Raw genomic sequence first — 25,972 nt, forward strand, 5'->3', positions numbered from 1 at the left:
TTTTTCTGATGCTGGGTAGCTGGTGGTATTTAGAGCCCAAGGTGTTACTGCTTGCGGGGAACATGGCAGTCCCGAAGACCCATGTATATAAATATTGAATGTATAAATAATATATATACAGTATATGCTATCTTAGTGAAGTGTAAGATATATGTAAAACAGACAGTTCACATAGGTGAATAGTTGGCCTTCCCACACAACTAAACTTGTATAACTGACATTGATGGAGATTTGGTTGCCAGAAACATTTGTCTTGACAAGACAATGCAATTGAAAGTCCACATTCTGAATTTGGCACTGGCAAAGCATACATGCATAGATGGAAATATGATGGCTGAAGATTTACGCTATGTGATGGAGTTAGAGAACCATATAGATGGTACATTATTTTTTTAATTGAATCTGAGACAGCAAATTAATCAATCGTTCATTAAGACAGCTTGCTGCAGACTTTGGCCAAAATTGGTGAAAATGTGGACAGTTTGAAGGGATCATTAGAAAATAGACTGGTAATGACTGGAAATTAATGTTAATGGTATAAATAGAAATATAGGAGCAATCTTAACTAGATCTTTCCAACACCAAAACCTTTCAAGATTTTTGGGCAAAACCAAAACATAATTTAAAATAATAACCAGAAGTGCATCAGTATCATATATGCAGTATTAACTGCACTCATTGCTTATAAACAAATTACATGTGTATAAAAGTAAAAATGAATGACCATAGCATAAATATTTTATCTAATTTGTATAATAAATTAGAAAGCACGGAATATAATTATAAGAGTAAAAACATTAAAACTCCTGTTGCTAAATAGTTAACTATATACAGCTGGTGCTCACACAATGTTACATAGTAGTAGGGGCTTTTTCCAGACTGGCCTCTGGCACAAAATACATAGGCGATATTAATGAAGTGCTACTGTACAGTTACAGTACTGTGGACAAGAAATGCGGGCCCAGTGTTCTGTCTGTGTAGAAACCAGTCAGCTCACAAGGATTCATGAAACTCCAAAACAAATGTCTGGCCTGGCAGCGATCCAGAGAGCAGTTTGGTCCAAAGCAAAGGTCAAGGCAGACAGTGATCCGTAATCCAAGACCAAAGCAGAGGTCAGAACCAGAATTTAGGCAAAAACACTAACAACAGGCATTACATAACTACACCTATATTCAGTAGAGCGGTCAAGAGCTTCTTTCACTGCAAATGAGGCTCCTAGCGAGCCGAGCCTCCCTTAGAGTGATTTGCTGTGCTGCAATCACATGATTATACTGCCTGGTCACCCTCTGCTCGAAGGCATCCATGGAAACTCAGCAGCCATGAAACAAAGCAGGAGAATCGCTCATTACACTGGTACAAAAGCAACACAAAATTCAAGACATAAATTCTCCAGACAATGCACTTCAACCCTTCTGGATGCTATTTTACTTCATATGACCAAATGACAGGCATTTGTTCTCTACAACATCTTTATCACAATACTATATAACTATGTAAGTAGTTCAAATGATATCTAGTAGATAGTAGAGTTTTCAATTTTGGATAAATTCTACTCTATTTGTTCAATGATGTAATGGATGGGATATTCCAGCTCTTGCCCTTGATCCACTTAAGCTATCCATGCAGTCTGCCCTCACCATGCCCCATAACTTGAGGTATATTTCAGCTCTCTACCACAAAAATGGGACAGTGGGGGGTGGAGGGTGTATGCGTGCTTAATGTTTCCCTTCATCATTGGGCATTAACTGAACACTGGAAACAACATCTTCACTTTGGCTTCCAATATTATATGTGATGCATTTTCTGTCCATATGGAATGGTGAGGTAATGTGCTGCTTTTTAAAAAAAGCTGCAGTAAGTTATATGGTTAAGACTGAACAGTATAACAATATTGTATATTTAAGGATCAGATCTAAAAAAAATAATTTGTGGGTTAAGGCAATGGCTATCCAGCAATGAAAGTGGTTATGGTTTAAAACAGAAATATATCAGTTTAGAGATTGAGCTCATGTTACTGAAATAAATATCAAAGAGCTGCATGTTTTTGTGTCTAAAAACATAATTATTGTTTTAATCTACCAATTTCTAAAGAGAATTCATGACATCAAGGGGACTGTAACACAATAACTCATTTTTATGACACTTTAGGCTACAGTGCACTGCCCTCCTCTCTCTCCTTCCACATTGCTGAGTGATGTCATATATATCAGCATATGCTGATTTGAGCACTAAATGCACTAGTTTACATACTTTGTATTACTTTTGGCAATCCATTTGCATGACGTTTATACTTTATTAATAAATACATCTGATATGCTTTATTATTATTTGGTTTACACTACCCTGCAGTGTATTAATGAAATATTTCCTGGTAAAGTCTTATTGGCTTGATGTATCTTTGAATTGCTGTTAAAACTCAGCTTAGGTCTTGTAAGGAAATATAATGACAAACATTGCTCACTGACAACCAAACTAAGCAGACAGGATTCTACACCAATTAAATGTATTTGAAATATATTGTTATTTTGTAATTCTACTTTTTTTTATGAAGTTGCTCTGCTGTCTCTTTCTAAGACTCTAAGGGCTAGATTTACTAAGCTGCGGGTTTGAAAAAGTGGGGATGTTGCCTATAGCAACCAATCAGATTCTAGCTGTCATTTTGTAGAAGGTGCTAAATAAATGAAAGCTAGAATCTGATTGGTTGCTATAGGCAACATCCCCACTTTTTTCAAACCCACAGCTTAGTAAATCTAGCCCTAAGGCCCTAAACTACAATTAAGGTAAATATAAAAAAATAGTACTGCATGTGGGTATTCCAGTGAACACACAAATCTGTGAACTAGCTGATCCACCATTTTGTGAGTGACAGCAATGTTACTCCATGTTACTGCTGAATCTGCAGCAAACCTGTATCTGTATTGTGCAAGGAACACATCCATTAAAGCTTCTGTCTTAATCTTTGTAATTTTATTGCTTTTTGGAGTTTGAGTGGAAGAGTTTCAATAGTTTTCTTTAATTTTAAATTGTGTAAGTGTAAGAAACCTTAATTGTACATGTTAAAACGTTAGGTGTTTTGTTTATGGAATATGATTGTAATGTGAAAATATTTATCATTTCCAGTTTATAAACCTAGAATTTCATGGCAGATAAGAAACACTTGGCCCATTTAGTTTCCACTATGTTTCTTAATCCCTAATAACCAAACATGTTTATATTGCTCAATTATATTACCGTCTACCACCTCTGTTAGATGCTTATTCAACCTATCCACTACCATTTGGATAAAGTAATTTGTTCTCAGATTTCCTCTAAACCTAGTACCCCCCATTTACAGTGCATGTCTTTTTTTCACACATACCCCACTGCCCACCAGCTTTATGATCGCATGCACATATGCCACTACCAAATTAACCAGATTATTTTCTTACATCACCTGTGTAGAAGTCTTTTTCTAACATTATACATCCTTCTCAACAACTTTTCTTTCTCATATAGCCTCGCTGTGCAGCAACTTTCTGTTCACTTGTCATCCCTTAGCCAACATTTCTTTTAAATATCACACCCTTCGCACCAACATTTCAAATGTCAACCACTGCACACCAGCTTTTCTTACAGATCATCATAGGTTTTACAATCACATGCCATCCCCTGTGCACCAGAGTTACATTACCATGTCACCTACTGCCATCAGCTTTGTTTTCACATATCACCCCCTTGCACAGCAGCTTTTCTTTCCCATGTGACCGCTTGCACACCAGCTTTTCTCAAACTTGCTTGGACCCCAGTCTGCCCTTGATCAGATCTGATTACTCAGCTTCCAGTCTGTATTAAGCCCATGACCATTCCCCTCACCACACCCCCATTACTTCCAGGACCCCAGTCTGCCCACACATCCTTCTGGCCAGGATCTCTTTCCCCATCCTCTTCTCTCATCTGCTGGAAGACATATTCCCCTCGCTGCGCAGCTTGCTCTGATCCCCAGCCCTTGTCCGCCAATTTCTGCCATCCCGGTACATTCACCCTTCAGCAGGCGCCTGATCGAGCTGTCCTCGTTACACTCTCCATATGCAATATTTCCTGAGCAGAGCCAAGCAGGAGCTCAGTGTACCACTGTCTGCAGATCATTATTCGTGGTATGTTGGTGTAACTTCTAATTATAAATAGTTTTATAATTGTATTTGTGTGTTGGCGCACGTACGGAGGTGAGAACCTGAAGTCGGAGACTCTGAAGAATTGGGTTACAGTGTGGATGGCATACAGAGAGGGAGAGGTAGCAGATCAATATAGTCTGATGCCAGGTCCCCCACACCTTCAGCAATACAGTGCTACTCAAGGCATTATGAGGACACTTCCAGCGATACCCAAAGGAAAGAGGGGCACTAGAGGAGACAGACTGACAAGTGAGAGAAGCTCACTAGCTTTTCCCTATTGTGCCACCGCATGTGCCCACCAGCTTTCCTCTCATGTGCCACCCCATATGCCCACCAGCTTTTCTCTTACATCAGCTTTTCTCACATGTCTCCCCATATGTCCACTTGCTTTTCCTATTTTACTGTGTGCTACAACATATGCCCTCCAGCTTTTCTCCACCACATATGTCAACCCACTTTTCTTTTATATGTCAGCCCATATGCCCACAGGATTTTCTTACATGCCACCCCATATGCCCATCAGATTTTCTGTCACATGTCACCCCCTACAAACGAAATTTTCTCTTACATGTAAACTCCTACATACAGCTTCTTTCTCACATGCAACCAAATTTTCTTTCACCAGTCACCTCATATGTCCACCAGTTTATCTCACACCTGTTACCAGATTTTCTCTCATTTGGCACTCCATATGCCACCAGATTTTCTCTCATGTCACTTGCTTAAGCCCACCAGGTTTTCTATCCTGTCACCTTTGTATGCCCACTTGCATTTTTCTTACATGTCACCCCATATGCCAACCAGCATTCCTCTCACATGTCTCCACATGTGCCCACTAGCATTTCTCTTATGTGCCACTCCATATGCTCACCAGCTTTTCTCTCACATGCCACTTGTACACCAGCTTTTAATGGCTCAAGATTAGTAAAGAAATGTTGAAAATGGGTTAAAACGTTACCTCACTTTCTTCAGCTTTTTCACTTGAATGGTGGCCGGTCTGTTGTCTCCTGTGCTCACACATGCATGATAGTGTCTTGGGCTCAGGGTAAATAAATGTGGAGTAGGACCAGCAGTATAAAGTGTCATAAATTTCTTTCATAAACCACATATGCAGGGTAGGCACTACCACCAATGACTAGGAAACTAAGACAGACAAGGGCTGAGATGTGGTCACAATAGATGTACTGCGCTGAGTCCATTTATGGGTAAGGCAGTAGAGTAGAGTCCTCTTGAACACCTCTCCGGCTGAAATGACAGCACTCCAACGTGCTCTGTTTCATCAGGCAGCATGTGTTTGTGAGAGAGAGCTGATGAAGAGACATTAAGTCTGACCACAAATCTGTCTGCTCCTAGACCAGATATTAGGTCCAGACTCTGGATCCTCTTGTTAGTACTAAAGAGTAACAACCGACACATTGAGTTTTCTACAGCAACTCCTCTCAGTTGTACATAGCTTAGGCATTTACTTACTTGTATACACTACTCCTCCTGACCTCTTGCCTCTTATAGCATTGACAGCTGCACTCTCTTTCTGTTGCCTATAATTTACTAAGCACCTCCACATCTATGTGCAATTATGATATATATCTCCCCAATCAGGTTTTTCCCTCAATTACACAATTATGCAGGAAATGATCACGGCAGAGCTAATTACAGTTAACCTTATCGCTTCCAGAGGGCTGAAACAAGACAAAGCAAGTCTGTATCTAGGGTATAAACACTCCCTGATTGATACTCATCTTTTCACATACCAGTCCATATAGCTCTGTAAAATTCATCATTTCCAGCAGCATCTCTCAGTGGTAGGCTGTGTCCATCGACAGCTTAGGAACTTAAATTGACTCTGGAAAAAATTATGAAAGTGACCTTGTGTAGGTAGATCCAAATAAATAGTAGGTAGGGCCAACACAAAAGAAGGCAGGGTTAAAATAATTTTTCCCCACCAATGTGAAAGAAAAAAAAATCAAATAATATCTGCTTACCAGTACCCAAAACTTCATCATAGTCTCCAATATACAGAACAGATAGCATTTTAGTGATCCTAGTGGGCGTCATACAAAGAGCATCCTAGTGGAAAACACAGGCTCCATCCTAGTGACAACTATACGTTACAGAAAGCTTTCTATTGACCACCATTTATAGAGAGAGCATCCAAGTGACCATCATATAGTACAAAGAGCATCCAGGTGACTGCCATACAACCCAGAGAGTAGCCAATTGACCGCCATACAATACAGAGAGCATTCCAATGAGCATCATACAATAAAGAGAGCATTCAAGGGATGGCCATGAGAGCATATTTTTATTTTAGATTTGTAGTGTGGTGTAATGAAAAAGTTTAGTTTGACTTACATTATTCACCAACACATTTATCAGGAATCAATGCAGTGTAAGAGGACAGAATTGCCTCAGGGGAGCAGTTGTCACTCCAGTATATCCATTGATGAACAATAATTACTCTGTAACTCAGCTGTTCTCCTGTTCAAATATGTAACAATCCTTTCATCTTCCCTGCATGTATTGCTTTAATAACAGTATTTATCTCTGTATAAATTACACGGGATATTGAGGCAGGACATATGTGGTGCTTGTGCTGATCTCCTCAGCTAAGTGCATAGATTAGCAGCATGGAGATGTGGGTGAGCCACAAGGGTTGATTACACTGATGGTGAATATGTCGACACTTATACCGTTGACACCAAAATGGTGGCTGTGTAAATGTTGACATATTTATTCTGTCTACTTGTTTAAAATGGTCGCATGGTGACTGTCGGCAGTAGTAACATTCTGGGTGCCAGGGCATGCTGGCCCTTGTGGTTCCCCAAGTGCCAGCAAGCACTGGCAGCCATGGGTATGCTGGTGCTTGTAGTACTACAATCACCAGCATGCACTAAATTTTAATGGCAGTTTGGGCTTGCTGGGACCTGTACTTTGCCAAGGCAAAATGGTGTCTTTATTATAAAATAATTTTTAATTAACGCACACCCACTGCCCCAGGGGTGTGGGAAGAGCCCCAGTGCTTTCAGCATGGGGCTGGGTACCCCTGTGGGAGGGGATCTGCTATTCTATTTTTTTTCTTTTGCAGACCCCGTCTCCATACGGAATCCAGCCCCATGCTGACAAGCCTGAGGCTGGTTTTCATTAGGGCAGGGGGAGCCCACGCTGCGGGTTCCTCTGCTATAGTGATACCAGCCCCAGCTGGCAAAGCCTAGTACTGGTTGTAGCAAAAAAGGGGGACCCCACATTTTTTGTCCTCCCTATTCTGCTAAGGCTTGGGCTAAATGTTTGTGTTTTATTATATTGTTAATATTAACAATTTTGTGCCGGATGCCACTGGCCTTGCCCTTTGAATGTCAACATTACTACTGTTGACAGTCATAATGTCACCATTTTAAACATGTCAACAGAATAAATATATCGACATTTACACTGTTACCATTTTGGTGTCACCAGTATAAGTGTTGACATGTTCACCGTTGGCATAATGACTACACCCCAGCCACAGAGTGCAGACCTCATAGTCACGCAATCACAGCAATGATGCGATGAAGGATCCATTTTGATAATGTGTTTGTATGCAATGCCTTAAAGGTATATCCAAGCAGAAGTTTTTAGTTTGGAGATGTTTTTTCCACATGGAGTACACAAATTTCTCGGAGTACACTAATTACTTGGAATTAGGACTAATTCTCTTAGGGGGAAATGATTGAATATTTAATGTATTTGTCTACATGAAGGCATTTAGCAGAGACTTATTGCGGAAGTACAACAGAACATGTTTTTATTTTTTTATTTTTATCCCACTGTACCTATGTCTATTTTATAAAAGTTAAAACCTAATTACAGATATCTTTATTATACCAGGCAGTATTGCCTAGAAACATTTTCAAAAGGGGTTATTTGCTTTAGGGTAAGTTAATGTGGTACCACATTTAAATTTTTTGTAGAAAATGCTTAATTTACTACCTACTTGCCCAGACAACACCCTTTTCGCCAATGTATTTGCTGCCTTGGACGTTTTTCTTTATTTATTTGAGCAATATTTACATTATCTTAAGTATGCATAGATTAAGAATCAGAAAGTGAATAGCGGAATGAAATTAAATCTTGTAAGTATTGTCTTCATATGATCATTTCTTTTCACGTTCTCTAAAGACTGTTTGCAAGCACTGTTCGCTTTTCTTTTATCCTGCACCACATATGATGTACACTTAAATCACCTGAAATGTGCTTGCCATGTAATAAATGACTACATAAATACATTTAACAGTTCAGTACACAAGCCATATTTTAGTTTATCCATACAACATCAGTGTTTCAGTTGTTTTTCATTGGATTCTGCAGCTTCTGTGCAAGGTTTCATAGTTCTAGAATAAGGTGTGCTTCAATTTCATTATTCCTTATACAAGGAGGCTAATAGTTAGTCCTATATGTAAGAAAATCCTTTATCTTACCAGGAATTGACAGTGCAAGGACCTCATGGGTGGGTAAAAAACAGCATAGTGCACTGCGACAGAAATGTTGAAGTGAAGACATAATTTGTGGCGGTGTCCACAACTGCACCTGCCCATCTCTGTTTCCTATTGCAAGAATTTCCCCACAAGACCATTTGTAACTGGAGCAGCACACAGTGGTTCCTGTAATTCCAGTAATCATATCCGCAAAAACCTGTCATCCACTAAGCTTGGGAGGTGCCAGTCTTCTGGTGAGAAGTAGACGGATCTCAATGAGCTGAGCTGTGGCTTCGAAGTAAGGTCTCTCTTATTTTCTCACCAGTGTAAGGGACTCACAAAATAAAAGTAGTGCGATAAGAGTCTGTGATACCACACTGGCATCACAGACTCATGATACCACACTGTTCTGATGACCCTCTAGCTACCAGATTAGAGTGTATGAATGCATGCTCCACAGCAACACTGAGTTCTCTCTTGCTACAGAGTGGGTAGTTTAAAATAGATTCAGTTACTGTAGCCTCTGGCAGCACTTCCACAATTAAACTTTGTAAACAGAGAAGTGTCAGGGCTAATAAAAGTGCGTATACCATCTTCCGCTCCAAAACACAAACCAGCCACCCTGTGGCAGTAAAATATATCGCTAACTCCTCAAGCTCAGAGAAGAAAATCTTCGAGAGAAGTCAGCCATATTTGTACTCTGAAGTGTAGCCAGTCTGAGTACACCCAGCACACACCTCTATTTGACATGTTGAATGCTGTGAAATACCCCTGTCTTTAAAATGGGGCATTTTTTAGCAAATTTAAAAAAGCTAAACATTTCTCAAAAATGTCACTCCTCAAAGGCACTCCACTGAAACCATAGCTTTGTAACAAAACAAACTCCTAAGGGAAAATGTATCAAGCACCAATTTTGAAAATGTATTGACCTGAGATTTGATGTAAAATCGCCAGACATGAGTTTTTTTAAAAAATCGCTGGTTACCAACTTGCAGCAAATCGCTGTCCCAATTTTTCACCACTTTAGCTTTACAAGTCTTCAAATGTATGAAGCTTCAATTTTGCTATCCCGACAGAGTTTTAAATACAAATCGCCAGATACAACACGCTGCTTTCTAGATGCGAGATTAACAAAGACGTCACTGTTACACTGCTCTGCCTATATAGCCGCAGGTCACGGCGGCTGTCAAAAGTTTAAAAATAGATGAATGAAAAAAAAATGTGTGGGATTCTCCTGTCCGAGCACTATTGACCCTAGTGCTGCCAGCCTACTGCTGGTTGCGTGCACATCGGGGAAAAATTTGCATGGGTTCCCCCCGATTTTCACGTAGCCAGCACTAGGCAAACCAGCCAGGGTGGTTGGCAATGTAGCAGGGGGACATGCAGTAGAGGCAGGAGATTAAAAACTATCAGAACGGAAAAAAAATAATGGGACTCTAGTGAATGATTAGCTCTTCAAGCAGCACCTTCATGGAAGATACATTAGAACTGACCATACAAATTCTGATCCAACCACTCAGTTTGACCATCCGGCCATCAGATCTCTGTGCAAATCTGAAAGAAACAGACATAGAGCATCATCCATATCTGGTGAAACTTACTGTAGCACACTCTCACATACAACCATCACCCAACCACATCTATCATCCATCCTGTTGGGTCTCCATCAGATATAGATTTGGGTTGGTTTTTTTATGTGCCTATGCATATGGCGATTTGCAGCCAATTGTGTCTATTGTGTCTTAATTAGAATTATATGTTCATCTCTAAAAAAAAATAATTAGACATATAAAAGGGGAATATGTGAAATGAATGTGTATTTTTGTTTTCCTGTCTCCCCAGATCTTCCACAGTTGGTCCCAATATGAATATTTAGATGCTCTATTGGTTTCTTCCTGCACAATGGAAGCTATACTCTCATCGTATTTCCTGTATTAAAGCATCTTCATCTCTGTTGTCTTTTTTTAATTGAGATTTTTCTGTGGACGAAGTTTGCAAGATGAATTTCTCAACAGATTTCAGTAACCAGTCCATTTATTCAGCATTTTCAGATAATATGTCCAGTAAGCTACCAACAGGGGAAGACTGTGGTTTGCCACTCGCAATAATATTTACCTTATCACTGGCCTATGGAGTTGTTATCATACTTGGACTCTCTGGAAATTTGGCTCTTATTATTATCATTTTGAAGCAAAAGGAAATGCGCAATGTTACTAATATTCTCATTGTAAATCTCTCATTTTCCGATCTACTGGCAACAATAATGTGTCTCCCTTTTACTTTGGTTTATACCCTCATGGATCACTGGATTTTTGGAAAGGCAATGTGTAAACTGAATGAATATATTCAGTGTGTCTCGGTAACAGTCTCCATTTTCTCATTGGTCCTCATCGCTGTTGAGCGCCATCAACTGATCATAAATCCCCGTGGATGGAGACCAAATAATAGGCATGCTTGTGTTGGAATCACAGCAATATGGATTGTAGCCATGGCTGGATCTTTGCCTTTTATGATGTACAGTTCTTTAACTGATGAACCTTTCCGGAATATAAGCATTGATGCATACAAAGGGAAATATGTGTGCATTCCAGATTTTCCAAAGGAAGAATTCAGACTTTCATATACAACTTTGCTGTTTGTTGTACAGTACCTTGGACCACTTTGTTTTATTTTTGTATGCTATACTAAGGTAAAGTGTTAGCATTCCCTATCTGTAGTTTGATTTTAGGAGATGTTATTGTAGATACTATAGTCCATTATTTCAATTCCTTTCTTATCTGCTTTTTCTTAGAAAGATTTTGAACTCACTTTCTCTAATTTATGACAGAATATTTGTTGCTCATATTCCAGTGCTGGCTTTTTTGTAATTCAGTATACAATCTGTTGTATGCATAATTCACAAAGTATTCCATTAGTCTGTCTACATCTTTAAATTGTCCAAATTACTCTCACTACTCATGGACTACTTCTCTCTATCCTGCTTATCTTTTCCCAGCCCTAAAGATCATCACTTATGGCTGGTCCATGGATTCTCAAATCTTCTGAATTTGCATTTGTTGTCCCATCAGGCTTCCCCTGAATACAATATATTTCAAGTAATGGCTTATTTCTTTATCATACTAGCTCAGTTCATCTCTCCCACTCTTTCATTTGCACTCTCCCTCTCTCGCTCGCTCCCTACCTGTCTTTTTCTGTGTGTTATTTTTAAATGTTGTCTTTCACTGTTTATTCACTGAAGTGGATGATTGCAGCTAAGATGTTTGGCATTATAGAGTCCATGTTTCACAGTATGTTTAATCTAAATACATTTAATATATAAATAATAATATAACATATTTCAAAGAGCAGCAACAGATGAAAATGAGGTAATGCAAATACTTCAAATAAAAGTTCAGTATGTTAGAATAATTGTGATAGAAAAGAGAAATTGAGGTTACATTGTGATCTGGGCATAGGACCATACTGCAAAACCTTGTAAAGATTAGAAAGCAGAATTAAAAGATATTGTAAATAATAAGACATAACAATATTAAATAAATGAATAAATTACATCAAGTGATTTCCAGCAAATGGTGGTGGTGCTGTTCCAGTTGAAGACATATGAAGTGTCTTTTTGATCTTTAGAGTTCAACATGTATATAATTGCACATAATGCTGTTGTCTCCAAAGCTGTAGATGCAAGACACTATTAATCTGAAGTCTATGCACTAGCACCAGGACTATAACAGCAAAACATTCTTCCACAACTATAAAAGTTATAGTCTGAGAATCTACCACATTTCCATAGCAAAGTATGTTCCTTAAACAGAATAACAACAAGAATGACAACAACAATAGTACAGAGGCTAAATATAAGACACATTACAGTGCTGAAACATACAAAGCATCAATAAAACCATATATATATATAAATATATATATATAAATGCATAGTTAAGAAATGTACAATTATTTTTTTTTACCTTTCAGATATTCCTCAGATTAAAAAGACGGAACAACATGATGGACAAAATGAGAGACAATAAGTACAGATCCAGTGAAACAAAGAGGATCAACATTATGCTTTTATCCATTGTGGTGGTATTTGCTCTTTGTTGGTTGCCGTTTTTCATCTTTAACTTGGTGTTTGATTGGAACCATGAGGCAATTGCTATCTGCAATCATAACTTGGTATTTTTGATTTGCCATCTTACAGCAATGATCTCCACTTGTGTTAATCCTATTTTTTATGGTTTTCTCAACAAAAACTTTCAGAGAGATCTACAATTTTTCTTTAACTTTTGTGATTTCAGATCTAGAGAAGACGATTATGAGACTATAGCTATGTCTACCATGCACACTGATATTTCAAAAACATCTCTAAAACAAGCAAGCCCAATAGCATAAAATAGATGATGAAATGTCAGTATAATGGCAGTGTGTTGGAAGTGTATACCTCCAATAAGCACAAGTCCATTCCATAAGACGTAACGGTCACCAATCACTTTGTCAGCATTTGTATTTTGAAAACCTGTAACCACTTGCATTGTTTCTGGACTTTTGAGTTTTGGGAATTTCTATGCTAGTAATTCTAATATTTTTCAATATCTGTATTTTTGTATTATGACACTTGCTTACTGTTATATCTTTATACATCAGCATTCTGCAACAATGTGGTTTTATTTTCTTCATATGAATTAGTGTGACTTTTGGCACTTAGAACAACTTAAAAACATTGATCACACAAAACTGTGAATGTTACAATTTTTGTACTTTACTCTTTAGTCTGTACACTTAAGTATAACCAGTGTATCAGATGTGCTATTTATTATAAATGTTACTTTTTTTACCTGTTTTATTAGATTTCATAGATATGTACAATAACCTACACACGTAGATTTTGCATTGCATTATTAAGGTACTCTCATAGAAATCTATGACTCAAGTTAATTGTTTTTAATATATAATACTGCAATTGTGGTAGTATAGACATTGGAAGAAAACAATATTTTAAGGAATTGTGCCTTAAAAATTATATTATGACATAATTATTAAATTTAAAATAAAATAAAAAATTTTGTGCGATTGCAAGGTTTAACTCCCGTTATCATTGGTGGTGGTAATCCTAAGGGTTGTTAAACCTTTCATATCTCTGTCCATTTTATTCTAAAAATAAATTGCAATTAATATCAGAATCATTTTACATTATTGTTTACCTTGCTTTAAACTCTGATTAGGTTTAGGATCTGCCCCTCACAATATCCACCATATTCTATACCCTCTCTTTTCTTGTTGTTGTGCCTGATTGTAAGAGACTGTGTTCTCCATCGTTGAAATGTTTTTTTCTCCACTATTATGTTCATCGCTGATTGACTGTCCAGCTTTATCACCTGTGGAGCTGGGTCTGTCAATCAACATATAAATTGGTGCAGTAGCCAAACTCGGTTCACCTGTTGAGGTTGCTGTGAATGGTTGTCCCTGGCTATCAAAGGAGAGGTAATGATCAGTTATGGCAAAGCAGGTAATAGTTCAAAATATCACTTATGTTAATTATGGAAAATAATATAATTACTCTCTATTGTTATAGTAAAATACATACAGCTTTTCTCATTAAGCAGATATATACTAACATCTTTGTAGTTATATTTTTTATATTTGTAGTTATATTTTTGCCTTAAATGTATCAATTTAACCATTTAATAATTATTTGTAAGACTTAAAATGTGCATTATACTTTTATATTTAAATAAAAAAATAAAATAAAATGTTACATTGTAGGGCACCACCATGGTTTATAAACTAAGGCATTAACATTCCAAACATTTGTTAAAAACAATTGCCTTGTAGCTGTAATTATCATAAAGTCAGTGAGTACTGACTATGACTGTGAGTTCTCTTAAAGCATTCAAAAATGTATTTATTCAGTCAATGTCATGATGTAAAATGTACATAAAGGAGATACAGTAACTACACAAAACATAGTGTAAATGAATAGTACCCCAAATTCTTGAAATGGGTTCATTTCAGGCTCTGGCCCTTGCTCTGTCCAGGCCATGCTGGAAATGTTGAGACCATTCTTCCACAAAAATGTTGGGCTTAGAGGGTAGATATATCGGTACAGTTTAGTTTTAATCTCCATATATTTCATGTAACATGTCTCTCTCTTTTGTCTCTTGATTGCATAAAAGCAATTTAGATTTTTTTAGATGTGCATATAAAATATTTCAGGAAAATACATTTTTATGAAATTGCGCTCTGACAGTGGTGTAAACGATTTATTGGGTATGTCTTAGAAATCATCCGTGTCAGACTTTTAGCTAGCCAAGTTCTGCAGGTATAGTTATATTTGATAACTGTACATGTAATTAATCAGTGATATTATTAAATATATTGTTTATCAGCTCTCCATTTGTCATATATATTAAAACATATTCTTTTGATTGAAAATCTTGCCATGGATAAAATTACTAAGGGACTGTGTTGTAATGTTCTTACTACAAAATGCATAACTATACAGACATTTAAGACTGGATTTATATTGTAGGTGCAGGCAGACACTGCACTGCCCAATGGGAGAGACAACTGGGAACAAGTGCTTTATACAAGGTGATCTTAAAATCTAAATCTCGTTCCATTTCACTCGCTGGTATGCATTCCTCTGTAGAATATTTTCCAATTAAGTCATAGTACATGCAGAAAGAGCTTGTTTACTTAGTGCATAATGACAGACAAAAACATATGGAAATAGTGAAGGGATTATTGTTTCTATGACAAAATAAAAATAAATAGTAAAGAAATAAAATAATTTGGGAACTGTTGTGCTGTGTCAAAGAAACGTAAGGGGCTACTCATTGGAAAAATTGCACTGGACCACTGCACTATATTGTATTTTCTCTAAATTATCCTGTGAGCGCTTAACGTTTTGCTCTCTGGGAGTCATTAGTGAGGTTAGTAGTATTTACTGGCTAAATAATTTAGTTTATCCTTTTTGGTGGATTTTTTTTTTTTTTTTTTTTAAAGGAGACTTATTTTTTTTATCATAATAATGTTAATGATAATTTGTTCATCCATAGTCTCAAATAGATAATACAATTATTTGCAAAAATTGTTATTATTTCTTTCTGCTCTTGTTTGAAAGCATGATTTCAAATGAGTAGTTTCAGTCCAGCACTAAGGGATAATTGTTTTGCAGAGATCTACATGTAGCAATGCAAAAAACGTGATAGCAGCAATGGGTGTTTGCAATCAACTGGAAAGGACAGGATATAGGAGGGCTTTGACTACTATTATTTCAAACTGAATTGATACATGTCGGCGAACTAAATGGTTTAAAGATAACTTTGATATATTCTTTTTTTTTTTTTTTACCAGAAGGCAGCAGGAAGGTTAAAAACAATAGCTTCAAAATCATTTTAGGATCTAAATAAAATGTCAAATGTTAAATCTTAGTACAATTATCTGAAGAAAACCCAAACATGTGACAATTTTTACAGCAGTATAAAAAATGGAATGAACACATGTCAAGAAGATTAGTTTAGGATTCACATTCATTTCTTCTCTTGTAACTGGGTCGGAATTAAGATAAGAAAACCTCAAACCTAAATCCCTTTTTTACTTTCATATTTCTGGGAGTTAAAAAAATAGATCAGTAAGAACTGATATTTTGTGCACAACATTTGGATGTTATCTATATTATGTTTTAGGGTATTGAGGAAATATTTATAAAGTCATTAACAGTAGTAACTCTTGTATCGTTTCCATAAACTGGTATTGTAGATATATTGAAATCACTGGCAAAAAATGTCTTCTATTTTTCTTTAGAAAATGTTCTGTGGTTGTCTATTCTCTTATGATACATTGAACCTAAAGGCATGGTACATCTTTAATTCATTTGGAGACTTAGCAACAACTTGAATGTTTAATGCAAAAGATCTTAACGAATATTTTTCTTACCTGGTGTTGTTAGTAAGTTTGAAGGTGTTTTCATCTGTTTGATATGGGTGATAAATTTGGAGTGTGTTCATTTATTGTCTACCAGTAACATATGGCAAACATCAGGGCAGATCTTTAAAGACCCCTTTGTAGCTCTCTGGTATAGCATTGGAGCAGAAATAGTATTTACTAGAGAATCATTTCTCATTTTCTGTAGTGGTAGTAACACATACAATAGGCTATATGTTTTCCTCGAAAGTAACTAATGTTGCATGTGATAAGCGCATTCTTTGTGGTTGTAAACACTTGAATAAAGCCAAATTCCTGCATTTAGAACACAAGTTGTTATGTACTTGCCTTGCTTTATAATGTAGGACTGTATGCCCTACAGCTAAGTGGTTAGCACTTCTGCCTTACAGCACTGGGGTCATGAGTTCAATTCCCAACCATGGCCCTATCTGTGAGGAGTTTGTACGTTCTCCCCATGTTTGTGTGGGTTTCCTCCGGTTGCTCCATTTTCCTCCCACACTCTGAAAAACATACTGGTAGGTTAATTGGCTACTAACAAATTGACCCTAGTCTGTGTGTTTGGCAATTTAGACTGTAAGCCCCAATGGGGCAGGGACTGATGTGAGTCAGTTCTCTGTACAGTGCTGCAGAATTAGTGGCGCTATATAAATAAATGGTAATAATAATGTCCAAAGGTTGCAGCTTCTCTTTGGCATAAGGTGTGGACTGTATGTGTATTCTCAGAAATGCTGAACACTATACACCTTTTTCTTCCAGAGCACTGCTATCTAGGTTTTTAATGATGGAGAACCATTTTTAACATCACCTGCACTACACATCTACCTAGAACACACAAATACATCCATCCAATGCAGTACTTGTACTCAGAACACATGTCACATGCTCTCATAGAACATTTTATGCAATCACCCAGGACACCCACACAACATATCCACCCGGGACAAAAAGAAGCAACAAGAATGTTGCCCAAGGACACGCATAACATATCTATCCAGAACACACATGCACATTCATACAGGACCCACACAACACTTCCACCCATTGTCCATATGACACAGCCATCTATTGCAGACACAAATCATCTACCTTTTGCACAATATTATTTGATCAATGCCTAAATATGTAGCTCTCATACAACTATATATATATATATATATATATATATATATATATATGATACCACACAACTGCTCTGACCTGTTCTTCTCTGAAATTGCAATTTGTTTAATGGCAGATTAGTTATTTCTAAGATAAGGACAGGGATCAAACGGAAAACTGTGTCTTGAAGAGTCAAAGCCAAAGGGGCGCAATACAGGAACTGTGTTCTAGAAATTGAACTAGAACTCAGACATGCACTTGAACTAGAACTCTAATGACTCAAGAACAAAGGTATCAAAACTGTGATCCTAACAGATGTCAGAGCGCTGGTCATATCAGGATTAAGGCTTTGGTGGGCTCAGAGCACATTAGACACATAAAGATAGTGTTCCCCATATACAAACATTGCCTCCTTTGTATCTATTCCATTGCCCCCTCATATACCTTGATTTGCCTCCCTCATTTCTATATCATTGCCCTGTTGTATCTCACTCATTGCCCCTCCATATCTCTCACATTGACCCCCCATATGTCTCACATTGCCCCTCTCCATATTCTCACATTGCCCACTCCATGTCTCTTACATTGCTCCCCTCTCCATCCCTCTCTCATTGCGGGCTTCTCCATGTCTCTTTCATTGCCCCTCCATGCCTCTCCCATTGCTACCCCTCCATACCTCTCCCATTGCTACTCCCTCCTTGCCTGTCTCATTGCTCCCCTCTCCATGTTTCTCTCATTGCCCCTCCATGCCTTTCTCATTGCTGCTGCTCCATGCCTCTCCCATTTCTACCCCTTCCATACCTCTCCCATTGCTACTGCCTCCATGCCTTTCTCATTGCTGCCCCCTCCATGCCTTTCTCATTGCTGCCCCTACATGCCTCTGTCCAATATTTTGGTGTGAGTAAACGCTACCACAGTTTATGTTCAGGGGAGTCCCCCAGGCAGTATTAGTACCGGCTTAGCAGGGTGCGGAGTCTAACAGCCCCTCAGGTCTTCACCAAGAACTTCCGCAAGGCAGAATGGGCTTGGCTACTGAGAAACTGCAGTTCACAGCCCCTGATGAGCCTACAGATGTCAGAGACAGATAGACATGCAGCAAGATAATACTGAATTGGTACCTGTAGCCGAAGTCAGACGTACCTCGAAGATCCCAAAGGAGTAGTGAGGTACAGCTGGGTCTGGTACACAATAGCAAATGACAGCCGTGTCAAGGAAAGATCCAATACAATAGTGAGGTCCAAGCTGGGTCGGGTACACAATAGCAGATGACAGCCGTGCCAAGGGGAGATCCAATAGAATAGTGAGGACCAAGCCGGGTCTGGTACACAATAGCAGTTCTCAGGCGGTGCAAGGAGAAATACTGGAGCAGACACAGGAAGCCAGGAGTCAGGTGAGTAACCTGTTGCTCTGACACATGGCTTGTGTCAGAGCGTGATTTATATACAAGAGGAGTTTTGAATTCCCCACCGGGAGTCACATGATCGTCACTCCCGCAACCCGAAAGTGACAGGCGGGCGGCCATATGAAGGATTGTGGAGCGGGTAAGTATTACTGTACCCCCCCACCTTTTTTAGGGGTGGACTCTGGACACCCTAAAAGGCTTGCTGGGAAATCTCTTGTGAAAACATTTTAGAAGAAGAATTTCATGAATATCACAAGCTTGAATACAAGAGCGATCTTCAGGGCCGTAGCCTTTCCAATAAATCAAGAACTGCAGGGTTCCTTTTGAGGTGCGAGAATTAAAAATCTCCTTGATTTTGTACAGAGATTGAAGAAGGTTTTTTTCCTAAAAAAGGTAAATTTATCAATGAATTCAGGCTTAAGTAAGCAGACATGGAATTCATTAGGAGTCCTCAAGGTAGGTGGAAGTTCAAGTCTAAATGCTACAGGGTTAATAACCTCCAAGATCTTGAATAGACCGATGAATCTAGGGGAGAATTTCCTAGAAGGCTCTCATAGTCGGAGATTTCGTGTGGACAACCATACCATATCCCGTTTTAAGTAAAGGTGCAGGCCGTCTCCTCCTGTCAAATAATTTTTTACTGGAAAGAGAGGCTTGGTTAGATTTTTTTGACTAAAGCCCAGCGGGAGGAACAGTCTTGAAGTAGAGATTCTACAGCTGGAACTCCGGATGGCAGAAGATTGGAGAATGGAGGAAGTTTCTAATGGAAGCCCTGGAGGGTGAAGAAAGGTGAGACGGAAGTTGATTCATGTGATAAAGTGTTGTGGGCGAATTCAGCCCAGGGCAACAAGTCAACCCAATTATCGTTAGATGGTGAAACATAACATCTTAGGAATTTCTCCAATTCTTGGTTTGTTCTTTCGGTTAGACCATTGGTCTGAAGGTGGTAAGTGGAAGAGAAATTTAGCTTGATTCCACAGAGATGACAAAAGGCTCTCCAGAATTTAGCCACAAACTGAGTACCACGGTCCGAAACGATTTCATGTGGACATCCATGAAACCAGTAGATCTCTTTAATGAAGAGTTGACCTAGAGAAGATGCTGATGGAAGAGCTTTTAGGGGTACAAAGTGAGCTGCTTGGGAGACTACTGTGACTACCCAGACTACAGAATAACCTTTGGATAGAGGAAGATCGGTAATAAAATCCATAGATAGGTGGCTCCAAGGGCGATCAGGCACAGGAAGGTAGTGTTGGAACCCATACAGACCTTGTCTGGGAATTTTATTCTGCACACAGATGGAGCAGGAGGAGACATATTGCCATATATATACGAAGGTAAGGTTGGCCACCAATAGTTTCATAGAATGAGTTCTTGGGTTCTTTTGATGCCAGCGTGGCCAACGAAGTGAGAGGCATAAGCCCATTTAAGAAGACTGTCTCAAAGATGAAGAGGCACAAAAGTTTTCACCTGGGAATAGCTTGGTTGGTGGGCGTAGTCGCCAGAATACACTTGGGATCAAGAATGTGTTTCAAATTGTTTGATTCTTCTTGATCGGTGGATCAAAGGAACGAGAGAGGGCATCCGCTTTGATATTCTTAGCTCCCGGTCTAAAAGTGATCTGAATATTGAAGCATGAGAAAAACAGGGACCATCTTGCTTGTCATAGGTTTAAACAAGTAGCTGATTGGAGGTACAGCAGATTTTTGTGGTCGGTGAAGATAGTAATAGGGAAAGAATGTCTCCAGTCCTTCAAGGCTAGTTTAATAGCAAGTCGGTCACCTATTCCGTAATTCTTTTCTGCATGGGACAGTTTTTGGGAGAAAAATCCGCAGGGAAAGAGTCTTCCTGTAAAAGATCTTTGTGATAGGACAGCCGTGACACCAACTGAAGACGCATCAACCTCCAGAATAAAAATCTGAGAAACCTGAGAAACTTGAGAAGTATCGGGTTGTTGTAGGACAGGAGCAGAGGTAAAAACCTTTTCAAGCTGTGAAAAGGCCTCCACTGCCTCGCGTGGCAAAACTTTGGAGTTAGCGGACCGTTTGGTCAAACCGGTGATAGGAGCTACTAGAGAAGAGAATCCTTGAATGAACTGTCTATAATAATTGGTAAATCCTAAAAATCTTTGTGTTGCCTTTAGTCCGAGAGGTTGTGGCCAGTCCAAGATATCATCGAGTTTCTCTGGGTCAATTTGGAGTCCTGAACCAGAAACAATTTAACCCAGGAATGGTAGCTGTTTGGATTCAAAAATACATTTCTTGCAGAATAATTGATTTTGCCGTAGTCGCCTCAGGACAGTAGAAACATGTTCACGATGGGTTCTTAAGTCAGAAGAAAAGATAAGGATGTTATCTAAATTGATTACTATGGAGTGATAAAGTAGGTCTCGGAAGATCTCTTTCATGAAGTGTTGGAACACCGCTGGGGCATTACATAGTTCGAAGGGCATTACATTGTATTCGAAGTGACCATCGTGCGTATCAAAGGCTGTATTCCATTCATCCCCTTTCTTGATTCAAATTAAATTATAGGCACCTCAAAGGTTTAGTTTCATGAAAACGGTAGCTCCTTTAATTCTGTTGAAGAGTTCGGAGATGAGAGGTAAGGGGTACCTGTTTTCCATAGTGATAGCATTCAAACTCCTATAAACGATGCAGGGGCAGAGACCCCCATCTTTTTTTCTTAACAAAAAAGAACCTGGCAACTGCAGGGGATGTTGATTGTCTAATAAATCCTCTCTTCAGATTGTCGTCAATATAGGTTGACATAGCCTGTGATTCAGGCAAGGAAAGAGGATTAGTACCGACTTAGCAGCCTCTCAGGTCTTCACCAAGAACTTCCGCAAGGCAGGATGGGCTTGGCTGCTGAGAAACTGTAGGTCTCAGCCCCCGATAAGCCTACAGACGTAGGAGACAGATAGACAAGCGGCAAGACAATACGCAATTTATATACAGGAGACAGAAGGAGTTTTGAATTCCCCGCCGCAACCTGGAAGTGACAGGTGGGCGACCGTATAGAGGTTCGTGGAACGTGTAAGTATTACACCACCTTTACAAGTGCTAGATCATTCACCAACCCTGACCTATATCCCCCACCAGCCCCACATTAAATTAATATTAGTCTTGCCAAAACTCCCCCTATTTTAAATAGATTTTGCACCGGAATAGTGATGTCAGCACCCCCCCCCTAATTATTTTTTATATATTAGGTGCCAGAAAAGTCAACAAAACCCCTCCTCTATATTTTTAAATATATCTGGTGCAAGGATAGTCATGACAAACTCATTATTTATAGATTGGATGCCAGAATAATTATAACAAACTGACCCTATACATTTTTATATATTATATATATTAATATTATAGATTTGGCACCAGAAAATGAATACTTATAGATTAGGAGCCAGAATAGTCATCTCAAAGTTTTAAGTGGATACTATTATTATATTATGAGGGAAATGTGAATATATAATAATATTAACTGATTGTTACTGGTGGATATAATTATCCATTTGCACAATTTGGCATTATATAGTGCTCGAATAATATATTTCAATAATTTTGTTTCCTTAATATAATGAAAATTAAAATTTGCCCCATAAACTAATTTTAAAATAATGTTACCCCTAAATATTGATTGCCCAAATAATTTAATGTCAGTGGTGCTTTCTCCTATGTTCTAAATGGCAAAATAGCTCAAAAAGCATTTGAGTTTGAGCTATCAAGCCATTCAGAAGCAGGTATTATAATGGTCCTGTCCTGTCTTTTGGGTGGCAGTTTTGATGGTGGTTTGGACAAAACCACCAGCGGTTTAGCTGTTTTCAATCCACCACACATCATCAGCCATTTTAAATTGCAGCCTCAAACCGCCCTATAATAAATGCGGCGGTTTGGACTACTTAAAACCACCTCCAAACTCGATTCTTAGTAAATCTAGCCCAGATGTTCTCTGAAAGATCTTGAAGGGATCAGTTTCCCAGCAACTATTAAATGGTAAATTCTTACAAACTCTACAGACTCTTATTCTCTTAATAATCTTGTATTGGGAAGCAGCAGCAGATTGCGAACTTAAAATGGCCCTGGAAAAAAGTCTGAAAGTGGCCTAATGTAGGTGGGAACAAATGGTAGGCGAGGCCCAGTATGTGTGTGCGCCCACTGTGTCTATCTCTGTATGTGTGAGCGCCCAGTGTGCCTGTCCCTGTATGTGTGAGCGCCCAGTGTGCCTGTCCCTGTATGTGTATGCACCCAGTGTGTCTGTCCCTGTGTGTTTGTGCACCCAGTGTGTCTGTCCCTATATGTGTGTGTGCCCAGTGTGTCTGTCCCTATATGTGTGTGTGCCCAGTGTGTCTGTCCCTGTATGTGTGTGCACCCAGTGTGTCTGTCTTTGTGTGTGTGTGTGCACCCAGTGTGTCTGTCCCTATATGTGTGTGCACCCAGTGTGTCTGTCTTTGTGTGTGTGTGTGCACCCAGTGTGTCTGTCCCTATATGTGTGTGTGCCCAGTGTGTCTGTCCCTGTATGTGTGTGCACCCAGTGTGTCTGTCCCTATATGTGTGTGCACCCAGTGTGTCTGTCCCTATATGTGTGTGTGACCAGTGGCGGAACTACCATTGGTTCGGCAAAGTCCCAGTAGGTTCTATGGCCAATCCGCCCCTGTTGGGAAGTCTCTGAGAGTAAAAAGGTTTGTTGCAATAAATGTTAACATATTTCCTTGTTATTTGCAGTCAGAACACAAAATGGCTAAACAGTTTAAACTCAGCAATACAACTTAAATACAGCTTTTCTTCAGCAGTCAGTATGACCAAAAACAGCTTTATCTTCAGCAACACAAAAAATGGATGTTTAATAGGAACAATTAGCCTACCACACAAGGGCACATTATCTGTAGGTGTGCAGCTTGCCTTTTGGAAATAAGGCAACTCCCTCCTGTTTCAACCAATCCTGTGTCCATCTAGGGAAATATGTTTAATAACAAAAGAGGAACTGCTGAAAACTCCACCCATCTTATCGAAAGACCTGAGAGGCAATGGCTGGAATACAGCTAGCTCAGGGTCGGACTGGACCGCCGGGGGACCAAGCTGTCCCCCGATAGGTCCCGATCCTGATCGCTCCTCTCTTCGTTGGTAGGGAGAGTGGGAAGCTTAAACAAAACAAAAAAAAGAATACTCACGTGATCGCGGCGATCACCGACTCCTCTCTGCTCCGTTCGCACTGAATGTCGGGCTTGTCATCACGCCTGACGTTTAGTGACATGGCAGAGAGTGAAGATGGGGAGCATGGCAGAGAGTGAAAAGGGGAAGCATGGCAGAGAGTAAAAAAGGGGGCGCATGGCAGAGAGCAAAAGGGGGAGCACAGACAGCATGGCAGTGTGTGAAAAAGGGGATCACAGACAACATGGCAGAGAGTGAAAAGGGGGGCCAAAGCAGCATGGAAGAGTGTGAAGGGGTGTCAAAGCAGCATGGCACAGGGTGATGAAGGGGGGCCTGGAGAAGGGGGGGACAAAAGCAGCATGGAGGGCGCATTGTGATCATAAGGAGGCACAGTATGTGCTATCATGGCACATCAGGCTTGTGGCAATGTAATGTGTGTGGTAGGTGGTGGCTAAATTATGGGTGCTATTTTGTTTGTAGGGTGAAGGTGGGACAATTTGATTTTATAATGGGGACTATTAATTTAAGATGGGGTGGTTTGGGGGCTATTAATTTAATGTGGGGCTCAGTTTGAGGAGCATGAGGTCTATTTATTAAATGTGAATATAAATTATTTAATGGCAGTGAAGGTTACGGGAAATAGGTATATTTATTATACGTAAATGCGATTAATTTATTGCAGGGGCTGTCTGGAGGGAGAGAAATAGGTTTTTTAAATGGGAATACTATTACTTTAATGTTGGGGTTGGAGGAAGGCCTAAGCATAAAAACTGAAATGGACACAAGGATCAAATCATCAAACAATCATGAGGAGCAAAAACCCCTCTGCTAAATATTTTTTACCTAAGGTGGAAATTTGGGAGTAGATGTTATTGGAGCGAGAGGAGATGCAGTTATTGACAGAGATCACTTTCACAGTATAATGTGTTTAATGCAGAATGTGTCCAACTGTGGGATGAATCAAATGTGAGTTGGTGATAAATAGTGATTAAAACAACAAAGTCATCTGTACAGAGTGCAAATTTTTGGTAATGTTTTCATTCTCACTTCTATAATATCAATATTATTTCTGATGTCAATTGTGGATTGGATGTCATTAATACAGGTTCATCCAATCCTGTCTGGTAGTTGTACAGTAACATCACCTTGTGAAAGATCCCATGACCAAGCTCACACTCTACATTGCCAAAACTTTTCATCTATACAGTAAAGCACATGCTCCACAGGACAAAGTGGAATTAGTTGAGTTTTTGCTTTAGATATCGCATTAATAAGGTGGGTAGTGTTCTCCTATTCCTTCACCTCCTAGGACAAAGTCGACTTGATCTATGTAGATTCATTGTGGTATAAACTGTTTTAGTCTGTTTTAGCCTGTTTTAGTCTGCTTTCAAGCAGCTTCTCATGAATTTTAATGTCAAACTACAGGAATGAAATATATATATATATCTTAAACAGGGGGCAATGTATTTTTCTGCTTCTGAAATGAATAAAATTGATTTCTTGAGTGTATGTGGGTCAAGGTTTGCCATTACGAGAAAGGCAGGCTGCAGTTTTCCTTGCATAATTCTAAAATAAACAGCTGTGCAGTAATCTGGCCCTGGAATTTTCCCTGTAGGTGTCTTAAGGCTTATTGGTTCCTCCAGTTGCACCATTATCTATTTAGGGAAAGCAGTCTTTATCTTTTGAATACAGGTGTAATCAGAGCTGTATGGCTTACTGGTTAAGGTGTAATACAGATCTGCACAATATTTAACAAATGCTTGGTCAATGTCTTTGGAT

The 25,972-nt window shown here is 39.0% G+C and overlaps 1 protein-coding gene and 1 pseudogene across 3 annotated transcripts in view; one reads left to right on the plus strand and one right to left on the minus strand.

Moving 5' to 3' along the window:
- Positions 1-15,028, plus strand: part of NPY1R (neuropeptide Y receptor Y1) — a 58,353-nt gene extending 43,325 nt beyond the window's left edge. For all 3 annotated transcript variants that reach the window (XM_075198041.1, XM_075198039.1, XM_075198043.1), the window contains 2 exons: positions 10,445-11,291; positions 12,572-15,028. In XM_075198041.1, the coding sequence (XP_075054142.1) occupies positions 10,602-11,291; positions 12,572-12,988 (1,107 nt within the window). In that variant the 5' untranslated portion in view covers positions 10,445-10,601 and the 3' untranslated portion in view covers positions 12,989-15,028. The remainder of the gene's footprint in view (positions 1-10,444; positions 11,292-12,571) is intronic.
- LOC142124628 (WD repeat and SOCS box-containing protein 2 pseudogene) lies at positions 8,565-9,352 on the minus strand (annotated as a pseudogene).
- Positions 15,029-25,972: the final 10,944 nt, after the last annotated feature.

This window comes from Mixophyes fleayi, chromosome 1 (genome assembly GCF_038048845.1).
Source record: "Mixophyes fleayi isolate aMixFle1 chromosome 1, aMixFle1.hap1, whole genome shotgun sequence".
Lineage (NCBI taxonomy): Eukaryota > Metazoa > Chordata > Amphibia > Anura > Limnodynastidae > Mixophyes > Mixophyes fleayi.